Genomic DNA, 23,392 nt, shown 5'->3' on the forward strand with positions numbered 1-23,392 from the left:
TGCGGAGGAAGGAGGAACAAGGGCTGTAGTCAGTTACTAAAACTCACTCTCTGCCCCTTCTGCACGTGGGTCCCTCCCACCAGATGCTGTTCTTCCCCAGCTGATCTTGCCTGGGTTTCCCACAGGCTGCAGGCCTCTGAACGCTGACCCAGCAGAGCTCTGTACCATAGGGCCCATGCTTCAGGCACTGCTCCACATGGGTCCCAATGGGTGGCAGCTCCTCCAGCCCTCCAACCCCACCACGATCTCTTGCCTTGGGCTGCAGCTCCAGCCTGCGGCTGCTCTGTGGGTGTACCCACAGGCTGTGTCTCCACTAGGCCCTATCCGCTGTTCCACAAGCTCCTCTGTCACAGCTGCCCGGGGAGATCTGCTCTGCGTGGTGCCCATGTGCTGCAGGGACAGCCTGCTCTTCCATGGGCCTTCCCTGGGCTACAGGGAGTTTCTACTCCATCCCTGGAGAGCCTCTTGAGCTCACCTGGGTGCTTGCTGGATCACTTGACTCCCATTTCTCATCCCTCTCTCCCAGCTGTTGTTGTGCAGCAGTTTCAGTCTCTCTTATATCTGCTCTTCCAGAGCACGTTCAGCGTCACTCGTGGCTCACCTCTGGCAGCAGTGGGTCCCTTTTGGAGCAGCTGGAGCTGCTCTGCTCTGGGGCAGTGCTGGGCTCTGCTCACACAGGCCCTCCTGCTACCAGAACCTCACCAGCATAAATCTAATGCTGAAGCAATGACAATTCCCGTTGAACAATGACATAAAACTTCTTCCTAGCATCTAGCTTTTGTAATTTTTTGTACTATTACAGAGAAATAAGTAGACAATTTCCTCATATAGGTATAGATGAATAAGATGGGTGTCAACAACAGTAAACAGCATGCTTGTGTGTATTTTATTATAATCATACCACAGTAGCAGCCTGAAGAGATCTATGTTCAGTAAAGAAGTATTACAAAATTGAAAGATGCAAGAAAGCCATTTTAAATTCATCATGTTTTATCAATCAGATAAAAAAGAGTAAACAAGTAACAGACAAGAGAGTAAAATGAAAAGGTGAGAGGGAATAAAGCTTAGGAATCAGATTGTTGCCTAAAAGCAACCTTTTTATTGTTACAATTACCTCTGTGCCATGAGAACTTAGCAAAGAATCTGCATCAACAATTAACTGCCCTCCATTAAATGCAGAAACATACTAGGAACTTCACACAGCACATAGTTTCTGAGTGTCTTTGTTGCCACTGCTACTGTCAGTGATCTGGTCCAATACAGTCCTTCTGCAACAAATGGATGCACAGGCTGATGGTGTCTAATCCACACACAGCCAATGCTTAGTGTAGGAGAGCAGCAAGCCACACCTGGGAAGAAGCAAGGGGACAGATACTACAACACGCCTACAGTTTTGTTCTCTATGCTTTTCCTTTTACATGTCTCTAATTTACAAACTGGAACAGTAAAATTTAAGCCATTTTGCTAGTATTCACAAGGTGAACCTAACCTAGTAAAGCTCCTGAGCAGTACCTCATTGCAAACATCAGCAGATCCTGCTGTGCTAGCAATGCCAGCTTGATTGGTAAGGAAAAGTGGAGCCTGCAGAGGGCAAGCAGCTACTGCAGAGGCACTAGGAGCTGGCAAAGGCAGATAACCTACAGATTGCCATGAACATTCCATTTTTGTTCCTTAACTGATGCAGAGACCAAGCCTTTTCTTGGGTTAAGGAAATAGAAGCTTTGTTTTTTTAAATTTCTTTATTATTTTTTTTAACAGCAAAATGCTTCCAGTGATACTGGAAATAATTGCTGCTGCTCCTTTTGATAGTTAGCCAAATACTGTTGTTGGCTGAGCTGACAGGAAATGAATATTGTAGCTTCTCCTCCTATTTGTGGTGTTGGGTGATATGCCTTATTGTGACAACACAGTATTTCTAAGATTATGAGTTACAGCAAAGTACAAAGAATGCATGAGTTCATGAATGTGGGATATCAAATTACATTAAGATAGAACCCAATAATTAACTGTAAGTTATAACCCATTCTGTTGCTGCGTATAGCCTGTTCAAAAACTGTTCATGAGAAAGGTATTAAAAATATATGTCAACATTCACTTCTTACTTGTACTCACCTTATCATTTACCTAGTTTCTGTTCACATTGCCCCTATTATCTCTGGGGTTACAGGCTATTTATATGCAAAAAAAATTAACAATAGGTTATTTAGTGCTGCAACCAAGTGATTTCTGCTTTCTAATGTATTTGACAATATCCTCACGTATCCTAATAAGGCAAAAGATACTATAAACACAAGATTATAGTACCATCACACCCTTGCAGGTAAGCTTAGAAAGTGTGGGATAGATGAGTGGAAAGCGAGGTGGACTGAGAACTGGCTGACTGAAGAGGTCAGAGGGTTGGGATCAGCTGCACAGCCTACTTTTGTTTAAAATCCTCTCCTATGCCTACTGTACCTATGTTATATGAAAATATAACATTTAACCTCTGTCCGTCATTTAATTTTTTTTAAATATATTTTTCTAACTTGATAGAATCAAAGGTACACAAAATATTTAAAATGGTGTCTTATCTAGAACTGTAGTTTACAAAGAACAGCCTTCTTTCATTGCATTTAGTATTTTCCCCATACTTCAGCAGCAAATTTTTACGAGCACTTGATGAAAGCAGATGTCTAATGCAGGAAAATAAGTCATATGTAACAAGTCCAGGTCATACACCTTAAAAATTTATTTCAAATGTATTTCATACATTTATTTAGACTTGTCAGTGAAAAACATCACAAGTATCATGACTGGGGTGGTTATGCGTCCTTAGAGCTTTATCTCCAAAGTCCAAAATCATTTAGAATAGAGAAATCTATACTGAAATTGGGGATAAATGCTGTATTCCTGAACCTACAATGTACAAAAATTTATTTCAGAATTTTAACCACTCTAAGGTATAAACTATTATTCTTTGCCTTAAGTTTGCTTTTTTAAACATAATTTTTCCATCCCCTCTTACAGGATGTCATATCTACAGTGAAAGAGTATAAAGTTACTTAATATCTACATAATTTACACTGTTGGAAAGAAGGAAAAGCACAAGCAACTCTCCACAATCATATCAATGAAAAGAGATAAAGTCTTTGCTTTCCTACTCCGAGATCTTTCCTATCTTATTACCAACAATGTACTTGGGATATCACCCAACCCAAAAGCACAGAAAAGATGCAAGGAACAAAGACTTCTAAAAAGAAGTACTAAAAATCAATTTCTGTCCAAATTCGGCAGTAGATCTCTTTCTCCTGTCACGTCTTCTTCAACACAGAACTGCTACTCCAGCAGGCCACAGCAGTTCTCCTGATTATTGAGCATACAATGGAAACATCAAATTAAGATATGGAAGCACAGGACGTTTCTGCCATAGTAAAATTAAAAAAAAAAAAAAAAAAAAAGAATGAACAAAACCCCTCTCATTTATTTGAATTAATTTATCACATATCTGAGAAGGCCAACTGTGTTCTGGGCTGCATTAAAAAAGGGGAGATCAGCAGGGAGAGGGAAGTGATTTTCCCCCTCTACTCAGCTCTTGTGAGGCCCCATCTGCAGTACTGCATCCAGGCCTGGAGCCCTCAGTACAGGAAGGATGTGGAGCTCTTGGAACGGGTCCTGAGGCGGGCCACTATAATGGTCAGAGGGCTGTAGCACCTCTGCTATGGGGAAAGGTTGAGGGAACTGGGCTTGCGTAACTTGGAGAAGAAAAGGTTGTAGGGAGACCTCATTGCGGCCTTCCAGTACTTGAAGGGAGCACATAAATAGGAGGGGGGAACAGCTTTATAAGGGTAGATAGTAATAGGACAACTGATAGGACAAGGGTGAATGGTTTTAAACTGCGACAGGGAAGGTTTAGGTTAGATATCAGGAGGAAGTTTTTCACACAGAGGGTGGTGATGCACTGGAACAGGTTGCCCAAGGAGGTTGTGGATGCCCCAGCCCTAGAGGCATTCAAGCAGGGGGATTGAAACTAAGATGATCATTCTGGCCATTTACAACCCAGGCCATTCTATGATTCCATAATTCTATAACGATTACACTCGCAACAGAAACATAAGGAACCTCAAAAAACTGGTAAACCACACACTGGCCTTTTTAATTGACAAACTGAACAAGCTGATGGATGTACTTGAAAGGCTTAGAAGTTGATACCCCCAAAAAACCTCAGGAGGCAAATCTGGAACCCCTGAAGGCAGGCAGAAATTGACAGTATGTGTCAATTTTGTGGATGAATATGAGACTTTCACAGTCCTGTGTATAACAATTCTGGAATAAATTATGAAAAATAATTTTGAAAAATATCTCAAAATCCTAAGTAACTGATTTACTGAACTCATCTTCCCTAATAGCCTTAATTGCATGTAAGTGCTTAAGACACTGTGGTCTAAGCTGGAAGCATCTCAGAATCACAAGGTTGTTTGCTCACTCTTCCCTCCAAGAGGAATGGAGAAGGGTCAAAAAAAATAAAAGTGGAACTTGTGGGTTGACATAAAAACTATTTACTCTGACAGAAGAGGAAGAGGAGAATAATAGCAATGATAATTTATAAAACAGGTGATGCACAAAGCCATTGCTCACCTTCCAGTTGATGCCCAGCTAGTCCCTGGCAGCCCCCAGTCCCCTCTCTGCATTTTTTCACATGATGTCATGTGTTATGGAATATCCCTTCAGGCAATCTGCCTAAAGCTGCCCTGGTTGCATCCCCTCCCAGCTCCAAGTAGAACATCGCTGTGATATCAACTGTTTTTCACCCCAAGTCAAGACAAAGCATCATGCTAAATACTATGAAGGGAAAAGGAAAAAAAAAAACAAACACAAAATCCTGTCCCAGCCGAAACCTGGACAGACACCCAAACTGGGTATTTCTGCTGCAGAGATCAACATAAGATAATAGATATCAAAGTTTGGTTGTGACTAAGTTAATGAATTGAGCAGCTGGAGCATCTTAAAGCAATTCTTGGTTGTTTGCATATACAGAAAAGCAACACTCTATTGCTTTATAATTGAACTTTTATCCTTTCAAATTATTCCTATTAAGCGCTGACACAGCTGAGACAGCTTTATAAAAAAATACCACTATTCTGTTAAATTCTTATCTAAACATTCCCGGAAAACTGAAAGGTTTGCTGTTGAAGACACAGGAAGTGTTAAATTCTTTATCTCGGAGAAGATGAAAATCTTGTGAAAGAAAACTAACCATTTTAGAGTTATTTAATTAGTAAACAAATAGGGGCTGCTCCAAAAGTAAAGCCTTCTATTTTATTATGTTGGCCCATGATGCCAGAGGTGAGTGTCAGTATCTCACTGAATTCCTCCTTGCTGAAAAAATGGTACCCATTGGCATTCATCAAAGCTTGGTCTCTGATGGAGACCAAACAGTGCATGCAAGCACAAGGATGTGGTGGGTGACATGTCTCAGCAGTGGCAATAACAGATCATTTCCACCAGTGCGGACTGCTATGGGCACAGCATGCAAGTCTTGTTCGTCGCTGGTGAAAACGAATAACCACTAATGGTGGTGACAGTTATGAAAAACAGAATTTTGTAACTGAGAATTTCCTCTATCGAACAGTGTTATTGTGCTCTCTGTATCTGTTACATTTTCCATAGAAATAAATAGGAGTTATTACTTCTGGAGTGATCTTCACATTTTAAAAGATATTTGATGAATGTTGAAATCTACATATTTCAAAACAGTACTGGTTAAAGAGTATAAAAATACTTCAGAAATTTTCAATATTACAGGCAGAAACAAACTTAACATGCATAAAAACAAAGATGAAACAAATGATTTTTGCAAGTATACTGATCTACATTCTGCCTAAGGACTACATCAATCTATTTTTTTCCAGTCTCTTAAGTGCCAAGAAACATTTTTTTCATCACTCCTTTAACAAAAATTGAGATAACTATATCGAACACAGCTTCCTTGCTTCAAACTCTCTGCATGCTCTGGAGTTCACTTGTTTTGAAGCAGAAATTATTAATCAGTTCTATAACTCAATTCTGTTTTCCCTAAGTATTTTCCTCCTTACAAGAAAACTAGAAATAGAACGGATGCATCTAGACAGAAGGTAGACTTTTTGTATTTTTCAATTTCAGCTACTCAAAAATGGCTGGTAAAAAAAGTTTACGATGAACTGAGAGTCTGAACTTTTGCATAGAAGCCCAGGATAGCAAGAATGGTTCTAATTGAACTAAAGCTGCTGAAGGTTTTATTTTTAAAAAGCTCATGATTAACTCATTGAAACACTCCCCCTACTCCAATTTTTGTCTTCTTTTTAACAATTAGTACCATTCTTCGAATTGCAGCAAGTTGCAAGTGCTTTATAAACAACCATCTGCCTTATTGTATCTTTTCTGCTTTTCACTGTTTATCAATTTAAAAATGTAAAACACATTTATCAACACATTTATCAACAATGTAACAAATTCCCATCTGGGTTTACGAGATGCTCATCATTTCTTTCAAGAAGCACACTAACAATAATTATGAAACTATCTCTGAACCTTTCGAGTACTGTCATGTTACTGTGATGAACCAACCTACTGCCGCCAATTGCTGCCTACAAAGTAGAAGAGTTCACTGAAGCACATCTGACATAATGATTCCAGTAAGAAGTCTTCACAAACAGCAGATATTGAAAGCAGATTTAGCATATGCAAATGAATATACTGCACGCAATGAAGATTCAAAGATTCATATTTAAATTTTCTTAGGTATCATCAAGCCATCTTCAGTCCTTATTGAAGTGTCTGTCCATCTATTTCACTCACCAAAAAGCAATGCTGAAGATAAGCAGATGTTAAAAGCTGTAATCTTTCTGGATTTATAAGGGCCACATATACACGAGATTTGGATTTTTTTATTTGTTATTGTTCTTGTCCATATTAGCACTTTCTTCCTGTTATGAAAAGTACTGATTTGAAAATTAGTGAAGAAGACTAAATACCTTTGAAATGTACAAGCGCTTACAGCTCAGGAACCACCGTTAGAGAAGAGCTCAATACTGTGTCTTAGCGGTTTTTTAATGTTATTCAGTTCTGTGTGTTCTTCTGAGTCATATTTCTGTTTCACACCTGGCTGTCACAAATTTAAAGTTACCAAATTAGCAGTGAAAAAACTGAAACCAGTAGGACATGAATTCTTAAATAAATACATTTATAGTTGACCTTGATGTCCAAAACATGAAAGATGTCATCTAAGCTCCTCTTCCACTTGGTCCATTCAAGAAGTGTCCACTCTATGTAGACTCTATTGTGCCTAGCAAGAAATGAGATCCCACTATAAATCACTTCAATGACTTTGCCCAATCCCTTTTGTTCAGGTGTTTTTGCCCAAATTGTGCAACTGTCAATATTTTTGTGACATGTATTCTACCAAAAATTTTGCTGAAGACAAATTCAATATTCACTCATAGACAGGACTGGATGTCCTGTGCAAACAAGCTGCACTAACAAACTGTTTCCAAAGGACCACCAAAAATGATTTTACCATTATCATAAATAAAGAAAGGAAAAATACTTTATTCCAATTTGATGTTTTTACCCTGCTTTTGAAAAACAATTTAAAGTTAGGAAGAGTTTATAGTAGGGTCTCAGTGAGGATTTCTCCTAACCCAATGAAAATCCACCCTTACTTGATTGTTAAGACAAGACACCGACAAAATTCAGTTCATACATGCTCAACAGACACCTGTTAAGTATTTGGCAAGTAATTTCTTCAAAGATAACCTCTTGAAAAGCTCTATTCAAGCAAGAACTCCATGAAAGCAAGTGTACCCGAACCAGCTTACGTATGACAACACCATCAGTTTATTTTACTGCTCAGTAAGACAAATTTCTTCTACCGCTGACTAAACTAATAGTAATTATGCAATAATAAGTTAAAATAGCAAACATAATTTTGCTGAAGCCACGATGTGCAGGATTTAATATACTAAAGTTTCACTAGTCAGATAAAATCTAGAATGTTTAGTGCTAAACTCTCATTGGAAATAAACTGAAACTAGATGTAAGTATTTCTACTAATCATCTGCAAATTTTATTTGGAACTTGATCCTGCAGCCCTTATTCACAAGAACAGACCTATTGAGTTTATTCACATGAGCTTCGGCTGCAAGATTGGACCTTAAGTACTATCAGGTGCACGTGCACCCTATCATCAGATTTTGGGTTATTCATGTAAGAAGCTACCCTTTCAAATGCAGACTACTTAATGCTTCCTTCTTCATTAACGTACATGTCCTCTTCTGCCACTCTATGCTTTCATTTGTGCTATGTAAATAGCTTCTTTCTCTCACTCATCCAAACAAATAATGCTCTTTGCAACCAAGGAGGAAATTAGCAGCAGGTGAAAGCTTGTTTTTTAAATTATGATGAGACCAAGCTGTTCTTTAACTTAACAGAGATCTGGATAAAACAAAATCCCATTTCACTTCTTAGCTATCTAAATTAGGGATTATCATTGTCATAATTCCAAATACTTATTTTCCCCCCACACAAATACTAACCTTGATGATTAACATAGTTTATCATGAGCAGGACCAAGCATTATGCACAAACTTTAAAAAAGCTTATTTGATGGGATGTTTCCCTGAGAAATGTAAAATTATCTGTAGCTTATCATACACAAAATTCATAAGCAATTTCTGTCTTAGGTGTTCTATTTGTTTGCTTTCTATATCAGCTTTACATAAATATAAGGTATTTTCTTGTACTATGATGTGGTAAAGGTAATAAAATGAACACATTCATCTGCTATACACAGATATTGTCAGACAGACAACAATGATGAGAGACTGCATATAGTCCCTGAATAACACCACAGCAGAGATATGATATCCACGTATCCAGAGATATGATATCATCCACATCAAAATCTTTGACATATAAGCCGCAAGTACAAGCAAATATCTCTTCATTAGTTATGACACTCACAAAAATATCTCAAATGTTAAACAGTCTTTAAGCAACCACCAAACTATAATTACCCAGTACTAGACCTAACAGTGACACAGGGTGATAAGTAGGAACTGTCTCTTAATGCTAGGGATAACCTGATATCTGTATGATTGTGGAAGAACATTCGCATAATCTTTATCAAGTGAAATCTTGTTATCAACATAATCTGTGCGACTGGCAAAATGGAAGGTGACATCCCAGCAATAAATTCTAGTAGTATTTATTATTTCAGCTAATTCTGATGTCATGATCAAGCAGGAACTGACTGCTGGTGACTTTTGAAGCCATATTATTAATAAAAAGTGCAGAACAATGAATACAATTACCTGGTCAATGTACAATGTATGTCTTCTTGCACAAGTCTAATTCAGATAATAATCCAGAATTCAAATATCAATAACTCCTTCTCAAATTGAAAAAAGCAAAACAAAACAAAAACAACCTGACAACTCAACCTTGAACTGGAACAGTATGTGTGCAACAATTAAACTGTTGTCACAAAACTGTTTTCAATCCTACTTCAAACTTGCCATTTGGATTAATCGGCAGTTAGAAGCAGCTGCAGCACAACGTTCTGTGCACTTCTGTTGCCGTTTTAATTTTTAAAAAGCAAATGGAGAGGCCTCTCCACAAAATTCAATGCGGCAATAGCAATGACTGAACCAGAATCAGAAAATTACGAACAGCTCGCTAAACTCTCTTTTAGAAGCACATATCAAGAGGCTGCAGAACAAATTGTGTTCCTAAAATAATAGATCAATGAATGAAGAATAAAGAGATCTAAGAAGTGGAGATGTTGACGAACCATTTTAATTTGTGAAGAATCAATTTCCATACAACCAGAGTAATGGCAGAACATCACAGGCAGTGTATTCATGATTTTAACAGCAAAAAATCATGGATTACCCAATGGAAATTTATTAATGTTCCAAGAAAATGAGAATGATGCTGCAACACGAGGCCATGAGGCTATATCCACTCTTTAAATGAGTAATATGCAGTAAAAGGAGTCCACATTGTATATCTACAATAAAAAAAAAAAAGCCTTGAGCAGAGTAAGTAAATAGTCTTAAAAATGAGAAAGCCAGCAAACAATGACCAAACTAAGTATGGGAACAACGGCCACATTGTTTATATAAAAATAGGAATAATATGAAAAACAAATATTTTTTAATGAATTGAATGTATACTTTATAATTTATTTTCAATAAATATAAGAATTGAATACACAGAATGTTTTGTCTGAAGTCTAGCTACTTTCTCTTCTCTTTTTATGTTCGGCCACATAAATATTCAGCCACAAGTACATGTGAGAGAATTCCTAAAGCCAAAGGATGGATGATGTTTCAAAGGAAAGCCCTAAGGTCACATTTTACTACACCACCTTATGAAGAATATGAGCTGCTCCTTCTTAAGCCACCACAGTTTGCTGAACATATCTTGCTTAGACTACAAAATGGTGAATCATAGGGTAATATACTTCAGTTCTATTCAACATCTGCATAACTGACGCACCAATCCATGGCATAAGAGAAGATTTTGTGCATGTAAACCAATGACAGACTTCTGCCCAACCATGGGTTTTGTCTGTCAGTATCCCCTGAATTCTTAGATAGCTATATAAATGCTCATTGTGCCAAAAAACAGATGATGAAGCATTTGAACACTTCTGGCTTGTATGACGAACAAGCATCCAGCAATAGCAAAGAGAGATCTTTCAAAAACACTTCATAGAGCCACACGACTTACTATATATGATTATTTTGAACTGTTTACGTTTTCTTGGGGCTGGACTGAGGTTACCTTTTTCCTGTACAAAGAAACACTGTTCAAACCCAGTGAAATATCTGGAAAAGGTATGTTGTCTCCAGGGCAATTCTAGAGAGGCACAAATCACTGCAGCATGTTGGGACGAGGGTTATGCCTACCAAGCCTTGTTCTACACTATCAAGCACCTTAAAGGGAAAGAGGTCTTTGGATCTGATGACAGTACAACAGACCTTATAGTTACACTAACTCCTGCAGAAGACTCTGTGGTTGCTTCAACACCTGCAACAGGTCCTGCAATTCAACCAAAGAAAGAATCTTTGGCAGTATCAGTCATCCACACACACACACACACACACACACACACACACAAACACACACACAAAAGCTGTATAAGTCAGCTTCCTTAGTAAGGTCAGAAACTCCTGCTAGAAGTAGGATAGAAGATGGTGAGGATGAATCAGGGCCATCTCGAGGATGGGAGGAGGAGGAAGAGGAGTCAGAACTCAAAAACACCTGATTCCCAACTCTCAGTGAGCGCAAGATACACAAAAATTCTTCAGGTATAACCCAGATGAGCATACTGTCAACTGGTTGCTCCAATGCCGGGATAACAAGTCCAATAGCCTGCACTTAGTGGGCAGTGAATCCAGGCAGCTGGGATCCCCTTTTAGAGAAGAGGGTATTGGCAAAGCAGTTGGAAAAGGGACATAAGCCTTCATCCTATGAAAGTTACTGTTTTCTGCCATGAAGGAAAGATATCCTTTCAAGGAAGATCTGGTACGTTTCCCAAGTAAGTAGACCACGTAGAGAAAGACATCCAGTACCTGAGGGGATTACTTGTGCTGGAGGTGATGTATAACATTGACATGGATGAAGATCATTTATTGCAAAATGACAACAGGTGCCCATGATCTATATTGCAAAAATTTGTATAAAATGTAGTATCACTGTATGCCAGAGCACTCACAGCAATGGACTTAAAAGATAATGAAAAACTAACAGTGATTGAAGTAGCTAGCCTACTTCATCAATATAAAGAAGATTTCTCTTTCTCCCTGTGGACCTGTGTCTCAGCTGTGAAGACACTGGGAAGTTCCAGCAATTCAAAGACAATACGTCTTACTCCCTACCTGTTATAGCCCAGTATCTCGACTACTAGAAGGAAGTACTCCTCTGCCCTAAGGAGGGGACATACTGGGTACACGCTGCGAGGCACCCTGCAGTTTACCTGCATGGCTATGAAGAAGGTCTGAGAAAGTGGGATGGAAAAATCACCTCACAGATATGAGACTTGCAAGGAAGAACAATTGAGAAAGGGGATTCTTTCCAGGGAAATGGCTGCTCCAACTTCCAGTGGGCAGTCTCCAGGACAGTGAAGATGGTCTGATCCTATCTCTGAGGTTGGAAGTGAGCCTTTTAGTTTGCATTTGTGACAAGTTTGTGATGAATAAAATAAACAGGACTAGAGGGGTCTTGCCTCCAGCCAGGTAGAGGGATTATCAGGTTAAGTGTGGATTTGAACATCAGAACCACAGGAGTATGAGATTCTAGTGGACACTGGTGTGCTGCATACTCACTGCTACCACAGTAGTGCACAGGCAGAAATATCACACCAACCAGTCTAATTCCCCTCCATAAGCTGATTCATCAATTGGAAAGCCAAGGATTAATTGGCAAGACTCATTTATCCTTTAACAATCCCATTAAGCCAGCACAAAAGACCACTGGAGAGCAGAGGATAACAGTGTACTACCGTGGCTTAAATGAAGTCACACCACTACAGAGCGCTGCTGTGCCAGACATGCTAGAGCTTCGATACAAACTGGAGTCAAAGGCAGTCAAATGGTAATTCACAACTGGTATCAGGCAGTGCAGACCACAGTTTGCTTTTACTTGGAGGGTTATTGAGTACACCTGGAATTGAATATCTTAGGGATGGAAACACAGTCCCACCAATTGCAGTGGGCTGATTCAGACAGTGTATTGATGACATTCAGCAGTATATTGATGACATCAATATACTGTGGAGCAACATAGCAGAGGAACCTCAACCCTTCTTCATAGAAAAGGCACTCCAGCCCACTGATCATCTTAGTGGCCTTCCTGTGGACCTGTTCCAAGAGCTCCATGTCTTTCTTGTACTGGGGGCTGCAGTCCTGGTTGCAGTACTGCAGATGGGGCCTCACAAGAGCCGAGCAGAGGGGGACAATCACCTCCCTCTCCTTGCTGGCCACTCCTCTTTTAACACAGTCCAGAACACAGCTGGCTTTCCAGGCTGCAAGCGCACACTGCTGGCTCATGCTCAGCTTCTTGTCTTCTAGGACCTCCAAGTCCTTCTCTGCCATCTCTGTCCCCCTGGATGGCTTCCCTTCTCTCCACTTATCTACTGCACCACTGAGTTTGGTGGCATCTGCAAACTTGCTGAGGGTGCACTTGATGACATTGTCTGTGTCACTGATGATGTTGAAGAGCACTGGTCCCAAGACTGAGCTCTGAGGGCCTCCACTCTGATACAGAACCATTAATCACAACCCTTTGGCTGTGACGACCCAATCAGTGCTTAATCCACCAAACGGGCCATCCTTCAAATCCACACCTCTCCAATTTTCAGAGAAGGATGTGGTGAGGGACCACGTCAAAGGCCTTGCAGAAATCCTGGAAGATGACATCTGTTACCCCTCCCCCATCCATGATGCTGTCACTCCATCATAGAAGGCCATCAGACTGGTCAGGCATGATCTGCCCTTGGTGAAACTGTGCTGGCCATCTCAGATCATCTCTTTGTCTTGTATGTGCCTTAACATAGCCTCTAGGAGGATATGCCCCACAGTCTTCTCAGGCACAGAGGTGAGGCTCACCGGCCTGTAGTTCCCCAGGTCTTCCTTTCTCCCTTTCTTAAAAATGGGAGTATGGTTTCCCTTCTTCCAGTCATCCAGGACTTTATGGGACAGCCATGATTTTTCAATTATGATGGAGAGCAATGACATCAGCCATCTCTCTCAGAACTCTAGGACTTACTTACATACATTCAATTTCATGAGGAGGTCTTGGACATGTTCTGCTGTTACAGTGGGACAGAATCCGCTCCCCACACCCTGACCTAGAGGCTCAGGGTCCTGGCAGATATGGGAAGCCTGACCACCCAAGAAGACTGAGATAAAGCACTCACTGAGTACCTCAGGTTTTTTTACATCTGAGGAAGCCAGCTCCCCATTACCTTTCATCAGAGGGGGAACATTCTCCTTGGCCAATCTCCTGCCTATATATCTGTAGAACCCCTTCATGTTATCTTTCACATCCCTTGCCAAGTTCAGCTCCATCTGTGCCTTGGCTTTCCTAATCCTATCTCTATACACACAGACAACAGCCCTGTATTCCTCCCAGACTACACAGCCCTGCTACCACTTCCTGTATACTTTCCTCTTTTCCTTGCAAGTCCTAGCACAGCCTTTTCAGAGACAGTTCATGAAGTAGGTTTTGGGCCAGTCGGGCCAGGACAAGATGTAAAAAACATTGTTTACATCTGGCAAGAATGGCCCCAGTTGACGCCTACGACAGAAAGCAGCAGTAGAGAGTCAAGGTTGACTCCTATGGTTTTTTGAATTGGGGATATAGAGGAAATTCCAGAGAATAGTAAGCAACATGCCTTGTTCAATTCAGGTTCCTGTCATATTGCAGGAAAGTGTCAGAGGTGGAAGGCTGCTGCATGGAGCCCTACATAAGAAGATGAAACTGGCCACTGTGGCCTGAATTAAGCAAGGTGTTATTCCATACCACATAACATCACATGGAAGGCCACAATTGTTAACTGTTTCCACTTCTCTCCATCATTCCACTTGGAGGGAAAGCGAGTGAACAGATGTATGGTGCTCAGATGCATGCCAAGTAAAACCTTAACTCTTCAGTAACTAAGGAAGTGCGGAAGACAAAAAATCTAATACATTCAGCAATACATGAGTTTAATCCTTACTAAAACTGTTACACTAATGAAAGCAGATAAGTCATGAGGCACAGGAAGATTATGAATGACATGCCATGTTTCCATGGCAACATTATACAGCCCTTCTTAGAAAAATACTCAATTTTGGTGGTTTCGGGCGCAGAACTGCACACCCCCTTCCCTTAGGCTTCAATGTAAGTAGCAATACTAGCTTTAGAGGACAGCTGAAACTGTTCTTTCCATTGGGCTTAGAGGTTATGACTGTTCAACACACTGTTTTGCACTGTCTGAGAACTGACAATTTCATCTGTTCTTCTCAAACTGGTATTAAAACTCCTAAAACATTACCAAATGAATTGGTAGAAACTGGAATCATTTTCACACTGAAGAGTAACTGTATATGCTCTGTTGTTTTTATGTCTAGTACACCCACACCACCTCTACAGAAAGCCCAAGGAAATGCTAGTGGCATCAAAATATCTAGTAAATAGCCACATATTTTGTTAATTAATCAAGCTTCAACACTCTACTTCATCTAGAGGCTTTCAGTATCTCCTAGAAATGAGAGAAGACCAACCAATTCATCCTTAGCTAGAAATGACAGTGCACCAGTTTTGCACCCACTGGTTCACCTGAAGGAGAAGAAAGATAAATAACAGCATAACATAATATTTTCTGATTTGCTTAATCACACTGATGTTCTAGATTGAACACATACTGAAGTCAAACTGTACTCTAACTTGCATCTTAAGCCACACAGTAAAAGCGAATACTACCGTTGCATTAGCAGGCAACTAATTCTGAAATAGCTTTTGTTAAATGACTGCATCCTCACTAGATATTTCTTAAAATATTATAATTAAAAGCATCATTCTATAGAGAAAAACAATAAAAACAAAGTACACTAATACTTATATGCATACATGCAGATACACTGCATTTTACACACATATGCAGTTTACATACCTCTCCAAGAGCTTCATAGCGCTTCTGGTTCCATCTATGCAAATCTTCACGATAGTTAAATACAAATGGTTCCCCAGTTTTTGCATGTCTTAACTGCCCTTCTGAAAAAGAAACAATATCACTACATTTTAGAGTACTTCTTCACTAAAAATAAAATACACTACACTGCTGACAATTTCAGAAGTCTCATATTTAAAAATCTGGATATTATGAATTCCTTCTGGGTTTTTTTGGTATGTCTGAGGAAGCCAGCTCCCCATTACCTTTCATCAGAGGGGGAACACCTTCCTTGTCCAGTCTCCTCCTGCCTATGTATTCGTAGAATCCAATCCAAAGATATATAGTATTGTTTATTTAGCTAAATACAAGTGATGACAGTGAAATTACATGCAGGTATCAAGTGTCACAGTGTTTTGTAAGAAATATTAAGACTCAACCTGCTATGGATGAGGAGTGAAATATAAACATTTACAGATCAAATACTGGTCAGCTACATCAGCTAGGTGATCAAATTGTAGCTACAAACAGCCTACCTCAAAACCAGTCATATTTTCGAAAGAAGTGTGAGAACAAATTGGACTAATGACTGGAAAGAAACACTTATTTTCAAAATTAACATATCACTGAACCACAACATTGTCGGAGTTTAAAGGGACCCTAATGATCATGGGGACCAACCCCCCTGCAAAGCAGGCCCCTACAGCAGGCTGCACAGGTAGGTGCGCAGGTGGATGTTCAGTATCTCCAGAGACAGAGAATCCACAATCTCCCTGGGCAGCCTGTTCCAGTGCTCCATCACCCTCACTGCGAAGAAGTTCCTTTGCATACTAGTGTGGAACCTCCTGTGCTAAAGTATGTGGCCATAAAACATTTCTGTTAATCTGAAAAAAACTCAAAAAACAACAAAAAAAAACGCCCTTGTCCACATTTAAGGTGAGGATCTGTATTCCTGACACAGTACCGACAAGTAGGAAATCTTTGTTAGAATACACTGAAATCATAACACTAGAACAAAGCAGAATCCTCACCCACAGCAAAATCACTTCGAAATTGCACATTCCAGTGTAACTTTCTGCAATTGTCCTTCTTTATAGAAAAAATTCAGTAGCACATCTGACCACAAATAAAGACTTCGACTGGGTTGAAATAACAGGAATAAAATGGCAGCCAATCAGGAAACAAGCTGCAGAAATGTTATCTTACAAGCAGTATTTCAGCTGATTAGAAAAAACCTCAAGTTATCTCAGAGCATCATAAAATTGCAGAGAATCAGAGAAATGTTTTTTTTTTTTTTTAAAAAAAAAGCAAGTATATGCTAGAAAGCTGAAATGTCTATGCAACAAAAATAAGATTTAACAACTAAATATTTTTAAACTGCTAAATCAGTTCATACATTTTCAAAACTTTTGAATGTTGATTCCTGGTGTTTTAAATGATGTATTTAAGGGCTAATACCTCTTAAGATTTCTGCCTATAAGTCTGTTTATGTGGCATTTTTTTCAAATCTGTCTTACCTGATCTCCAGTTCATTTTCCATGCACTAGTCTCCAAGGAAATATTTCTACCCAATGTCACATCCCTGTCTTGGGTATTCATATTTTTATTTTTATATATTATATAAAATATTTCATTTTATATATACATATAAAATATTTTTATATTTTCATTGTGACTCATCACTCAGCTGTTCATTTTCAGCTCGTTACTTTTCAATTATACTGTTCAATTCTAAATGAAATAGTGCTCTCCATAAGTAAGCTGGAATATTTATTTATTTATTTATTTGTCTTTCTGGTACTCTTGTCCTCTCAAGATCCTCTCAATCTCATAAACATCATCTCTATTTTTCCCATCACAAAAAAAAAACCAAAACATGTTTATAATTAAAAAGTATAAGACCAAACATGTTTATCACTTGTATAAAAGCAAAAGAGAGATCTTTTTCACCATACTGACCAGCAGTGTACATAACAGTGTCTGCTACATTCTCTGGAAATCACTCATCCTGTAAAGTTAGTGATGGAATATTCAGTAACATTATTTTAGAACATCATTCACCAAAATTCAAATTTCAGCTCTTTTTATCAACCATATATGAACCATTAACTCTGAAGTCAGTAAGGAAGACAGTAGACACTGTGCAGATCTAAAAATAAGGAGCTGAAAAGTGACAGAGCTGAACCCCTCCCATCAAAGACAGAGCATCACTTTCATGACACTTTTAGTCTCTAAGTACCTTCCTGTGAAAGCCATCAGGGTATTAAAAAGCTAAGTGTTGCATAAATGACTATCATTTAAAGGAAAGCTCTTTTTTCCTTTAAAAGTGGAAGATGTAAGACAGGCAGATTTAGAAACTAAAGTTCCTCTGTTCACAGAACAGACACTGCAAAGAAGTAGAATTGTAAATGTCCCCATTTGTCCTACAGGTTTCAAACAATCTTGAAAGAGCCCTCTTCCTGAAGTCTGGTATTACTTTAGCTCAGTGGCTTATCTCTCAGCTGGATTTTAAAATGTATGCACTGGAAATCATAAATATTACTGCTCATTTAACATATAGATTCAGCCAGCTAATCTGACTTTCAGTCACAGAAATTATCTGTAATGTAATAATCTATTAAAAACTATGACCTACAGAAGAGCCAGCCTACCACACTGCTCATTTGCCAGTCACTATAAATATATGTATTGTACAGTATTGTAGAAATTGAGAGATTTGATGGTAGTTTCATGAAATAAAAAAAATATATATATTACTTAGGTAGATTTACAAGGCTGTTATCCTACAGCTTAAAATTTTACTCTTAAAAGAAAACTGTAGAGTTCTAGTAATGATTTATAATGTATAATTAAACTGCTGATAACCTCTCAACATAATTTTAAGGATAGCATATATGACTTACTTTCATTAAAAGTGTACTCAAATCCTTCCAGAGTATCAGGAAATTCAAGTGGTGGCTCATCTTTTTTCATCAGTTCATCCAAGTCTATTCTAGACAATAAATCTAAAAAAGGAAAAGAAAAATTACATTATACATGCTATGTCTTCTTTATTTAGTTATAATCGCTGAAAAAAATCAGTTTATTAAGATTACCAGTTCTTAAAGACAGAAGGACAACCTACACAATACTAAACATATAACTTAATTATTGGAAATTTTCCTCCAGCTTCAATACCTCTGCCTCCTCTACAGCAAATTTATTTATTTATTTACCTGTCTATCTCTAATGTTGAGCAAAAAATGTCCAGAAACAGACACCATCAAAGACACAACAATTTGTTTCAATGATTTGTTACACTTAATGTTAGAAATCTGTCTCTGGTTTCTAGTATGCATCACATTTTTACCATTAATTCATCCAGTTTCAGTATCATGGCATTGATACCCCTGCTTGAAGAGCTCATATTATCAAATGCACGCTGTCTCACAGCCATCTACAAGCTGCAATTATAACACTTGTTACCCCTCCTTTTCATTCCCCAACAGACTGTGCAGTCTGAATCCTTCTCTTGACCACGATCCTTTAATAATTCCCAAGGCAAAGAAAATAATCATCAATTTAATAGCAAGCCACAATATGTACATTCCTTTCAGATTCTTTGTTTTCTAAGATGATGTATCCTGATACAGTCTGTATTCATTAATAAAAGAACACTAAAATAAAGCCAACCTGCATACTTCAACTCTATATTTAAGGATTTAGAATTAACCAGCAGCAATACAGGAACATCTTTTGCTTACTTCTAAGATATGAATGCATAAAAATAGTGGTGTACTATCATCTCACTGCTCATCATGTACACAAATATTATCCTTTTAACATACTTTCTGATCATTAAAATACGATGATTAATAAAATATCAGCACAAAATAATTGAGCAAGGTTTCACTGAAAAGTATTTCCCTACTTTTCCATACATGATTTTGAAAACCATGTAAATATTCAGTTCAGACGTGCTACACTGATTTTGTACTATTATGAATATAATTTCAAATATTATCAGTGAAATGCCTTAAAAATTCTAAGTACATTTATTACCTTTACCATCTAAATTCGTATCTCAAAGAAAATACAACTGTTTTGAAAGGCTCATTTCTTTAAACTTGCTTTGTTTGACATTAACCACCCTTATATCTCTTAATAACTCCAAATAATTAAGTAGGCTCTGTATGACTATTTTTTTATTAGTCTTGCAGCCAGTAACGATCTTGTAAGTCACCCCCATTATCTAAGCCTAGCATTGACACACAGGGCAAGGGATGTGTCCCCCTCTGCTCTGCTCTTATGAGATTCTATCTGCAGTACTGAGTCCAGGCCTAGGGCCTCTAGCACAAGAATAATGTAAAGGTATTAAGAGTGGGTCCAAAGGAGGGCCACAAGGATGATCAGAGGGCTGGACCACCTCTCCTATAATGATAGGTTAAGGAAGTTGGGTTTGTTCAGTCTGGAGAAAGCTCCAGGGAGAACTCACTGTGGCCTTCAGTACTGAAGGTGAGCTTATAAGCAGGAGGAGGAATAACTTTTAGTGAGATCTGATTATGACAGGACAGGGAAGAATAGCTATCAAATGAAAGTGGGGAGATTTAAATTAAACATTAGAAGAATTTTCACTCAGAAGGTGGTGAGGCTCTGGCACAGCTGCCCAGAGAAGCTGTGGTGCCCCATCTCTGGAGGCACTGAAGGCCAGGTTGGATGGGGCCCTGGGCAGCTGAGCTGGTGGGGGGCAGCCCTGCCCACAGCACAGGTGCTGGAACTGGGGGGGCTTCAATGTCCCTTTCAACTCAAGCCTTTCTATGATTCTATGAAAACTGAATTCTAAGTGAACAAACCAAGGAACTGTCTTCAGCTGATCTGACATTCATTCCAGCCTCCATACAACTGTTTCCAACTCCTCCCTCCCTAAGTTATTTCACTGGGTAAAGCTGGAGAATCCTTGTAACTCTAAAATCTCTCAAACTCATATTGTGGTGCCTAAGCATCACTGTGGTATCTAAATAGCTATACAGTAATTGGAGGTTGTCTAGGAGATTTCTAAATGCGGCTTTTAAAAACCACAGCTCACTTTTTCAGCAAATCTGTTTCATCAAATCTACCATGGGACAGGAAGTCCTCGACATTCCATTTACATAATTAATCTTCAGCTGGTTCTTCTGGATTGTCCTTTGAAAGTTCTTAGCAAGTCACTCTGGTTCTCAACCAAATAACAAAATGATAAAGAAGAAAAAAAACAGTAACTTAGTCGAATAGTTTTTTTTTTTTTTTTTGCTACAGGGCACAAAAAGCACTCCCTTTCTTCCTGTATTTTCACAGTGTGAAGATAACCAAAATAGTCAGTAGCACTTTATCTGTTCTTAGGGAAGAGACTCCAGACACACCTGTACAATTTAAATGCACCAGAATTTTCATGTCTTCTTGATTGGAAACATGTTTACAAAGTGTCAGTTACCATATGTAAAGAACTCACCTCTTGAGTACCAAAACCAGTGTAATATAGGTTGCTCTGAAAAGTAATGCCTCCTATTTATTTCCACAGACGCTACAATAGATACAAAGAGCACAATAACACTATTTGATAAGACCAAATTCTCAGCTACAAAACACATTTTTCAACATAGTCATCACCAGCAACTATGCATTTTTGCCAGTAATGGACAAGAGCCTGCAAGCCCCACTCAAAAATCTATTCCAGTGAAGTTGACTCACTGTTTCACAGCTGATACAGTGGCGTCACTGACAGGAAAATGTTGCCCATGCAGTCCATCTTTCAATGCCCCAAACAGTTGGAAGTCAGAAGGTGCCTATTTGTCCTATACAGTAGGTGTGGTGGGTCAGTCCAGCCAAAATTGATGATGTGCTCTACAGTCTTCAAACTGGTACAGGGCCTTACATGGTCATATTGGAAGAGAATGGTTGTCTTCTTCTCAGGTATGATTCTGGAAGTTCAAGCCTTTATTTTAGTGTTGCATCTTGACACTGGTAATGATGTGTTCCAGGAACCTGTCACTTTCAGTCTCATGTGGATTCCTTCATCCCCAGGCTGGATATGGCTCTGGTCAGCCTGGTCTAGTGGCTGGAGACTCTGCAGCAGGGGGATTGAAACTAGATGATTCTGGAGGTCCTTTTCAACCCAGGCCATTCTATGATCCTATGATCTGGGTTCAATAGGTACTGACAAACTTTGTCCTTTCTGCTCTTGTGTGAGCATTCCTAGGATGCACATTGTGCAAACTTTGCAATATTCCATTGCTTACAATGAACTGCAGCCAATACTCAGCTCTGTACAAAGTTCCTTGCTTATAGTCCACTGACTTGTGCAGATGAGCTATCAAGCTTCATTTCACAGTGTGGCAGTTGTGTGTGGCCAACAGAAACTCTGCTCATCTTTCATGTCATTGTTCTGCTGCTGAAACACACAATCCAGCACCTCATTGTGCTCACATCCACAACTTGGACTCCATCAGCATTCAGCAAATGTTAATGAATGCCAGTGAGTGCCATTTTTTCAGCATGGAGCAATTCAGTGACACTCCTTTGCTCCATAAGCCCTTCAAAGCCAGACACCGTTTTACTACACTGCCTGTCTGCTGCCATCTGTCACATGGCAACAACATGTAAAGCAATATCAATAGGAAGGTTCAATCACTACTATCATACCACCAACATTCACCTCTGACATCATGGTCAACATAATAAACTAGGAGGCATTACTTTCAGAGCAGCCCTTGTAAATGACATACATGAAGCATATCTTCTGTATTTAAAGCAGCTCTTGATTTACATCTACAATCTGAGCCTCACAGGAAGACTTCAATTGGCCAGTGGTCCAAACACTGAACCACTCACTTTCCTGTGTCATTTTTCCTCTCACAACTAGCTAAAAGTGTGCTAGCAAATTCTTAGATTCTTTCAAGATCTGATCAATCGTTCTTTCACTCTCAAATTCAATTACAGTCTGGTTCAACAGAGCTCAGATTTGAGTGATTTGCAGGAGTCCTTCTTTCTATAGCTTAGTAGGAGTTCACCAGGTCACATGAAGAAAATCACACATCCTACTAAGTTTAAATTTTTAATTATTAGTCATTTCTTAAGGCACTTAAGGGGAATAGCTTTAAACTAAAAGAGATGGGATTTAGATGTTAGGAGGCATTTTTTTTTACTCAAAAGGTGGTGTGGCATTGGCTGCCCAGAGAAACTGTAGATGCCCTATCCTTGGAGATGTTCCACACCTAGCTGGATGGGATCCTGGGCAGCCAGATAAAGCAGCTGTCACTCCTGCCCACAGCAGGGAGTTGGAACTAGATTATCCTTAACGTCTCCTCCAATCTAAGCCACTCCCTGACTCTGATTCTTGTGTAATAATCCTTAATAGACAATCAAATTAACGTCAAGTTTAAAATTGAGGTTTTACTTTTCCAAACATTAAGTAAAATTTCCTGAGCATACGTTCAACAAAATTAGTACAGATTTGAATAAGTAACACACAGGTTGTCACCAAGCCTTTCTCAAATACACAATTCTAAATTAAGAAACGCTATCTTCTATCACTGTATAACAGAAGATATATTTCTAATAACATATTTGTGCAAGTCTATTCTCTAAAAATGTCATCTATTGCATTTATTCTTCCCCTTATGAAATCTACTACATAAATCACTTAGATTGTGTGATTTTTGTTCCTAAACATAAAATACAAAGAAAATTCTTTAAAATCAGTAC

The 23,392-nt window shown here is 38.9% G+C and overlaps 1 protein-coding gene across 6 annotated transcripts in view; it reads right to left on the reverse strand.

Annotated features, from left to right (window-relative positions):
• FAM172A (family with sequence similarity 172 member A) overlaps nucleotides 1–23,392 on the reverse strand; it is a 257,802-nt gene that overhangs the window by 213,529 nt on the left and 20,881 nt on the right. For all 6 annotated transcript variants that reach the window (XM_042866181.1, XM_042866178.1, XM_042866179.1 and 3 more), the window contains 2 exons: nucleotides 18,577–18,678; nucleotides 15,677–15,777 (listed from right to left, as the gene is read on the reverse strand). In XM_042866181.1, coding sequence (XP_042722115.1) covers nucleotides 15,677–15,777; nucleotides 18,577–18,678 — 203 coding nt within the window. The remainder of the gene's footprint in view (nucleotides 1–15,676; nucleotides 15,778–18,576; nucleotides 18,679–23,392) is intronic.

Source organism: Lagopus leucura, unplaced genomic scaffold (genome assembly GCF_019238085.1).
Source record: "Lagopus leucura isolate 7727_CA_CO unplaced genomic scaffold, USGS_WTPT01 Super-Scaffold_810, whole genome shotgun sequence".
In the NCBI taxonomy this organism is placed as follows: domain Eukaryota; kingdom Metazoa; phylum Chordata; class Aves; order Galliformes; family Phasianidae; genus Lagopus; species Lagopus leucura.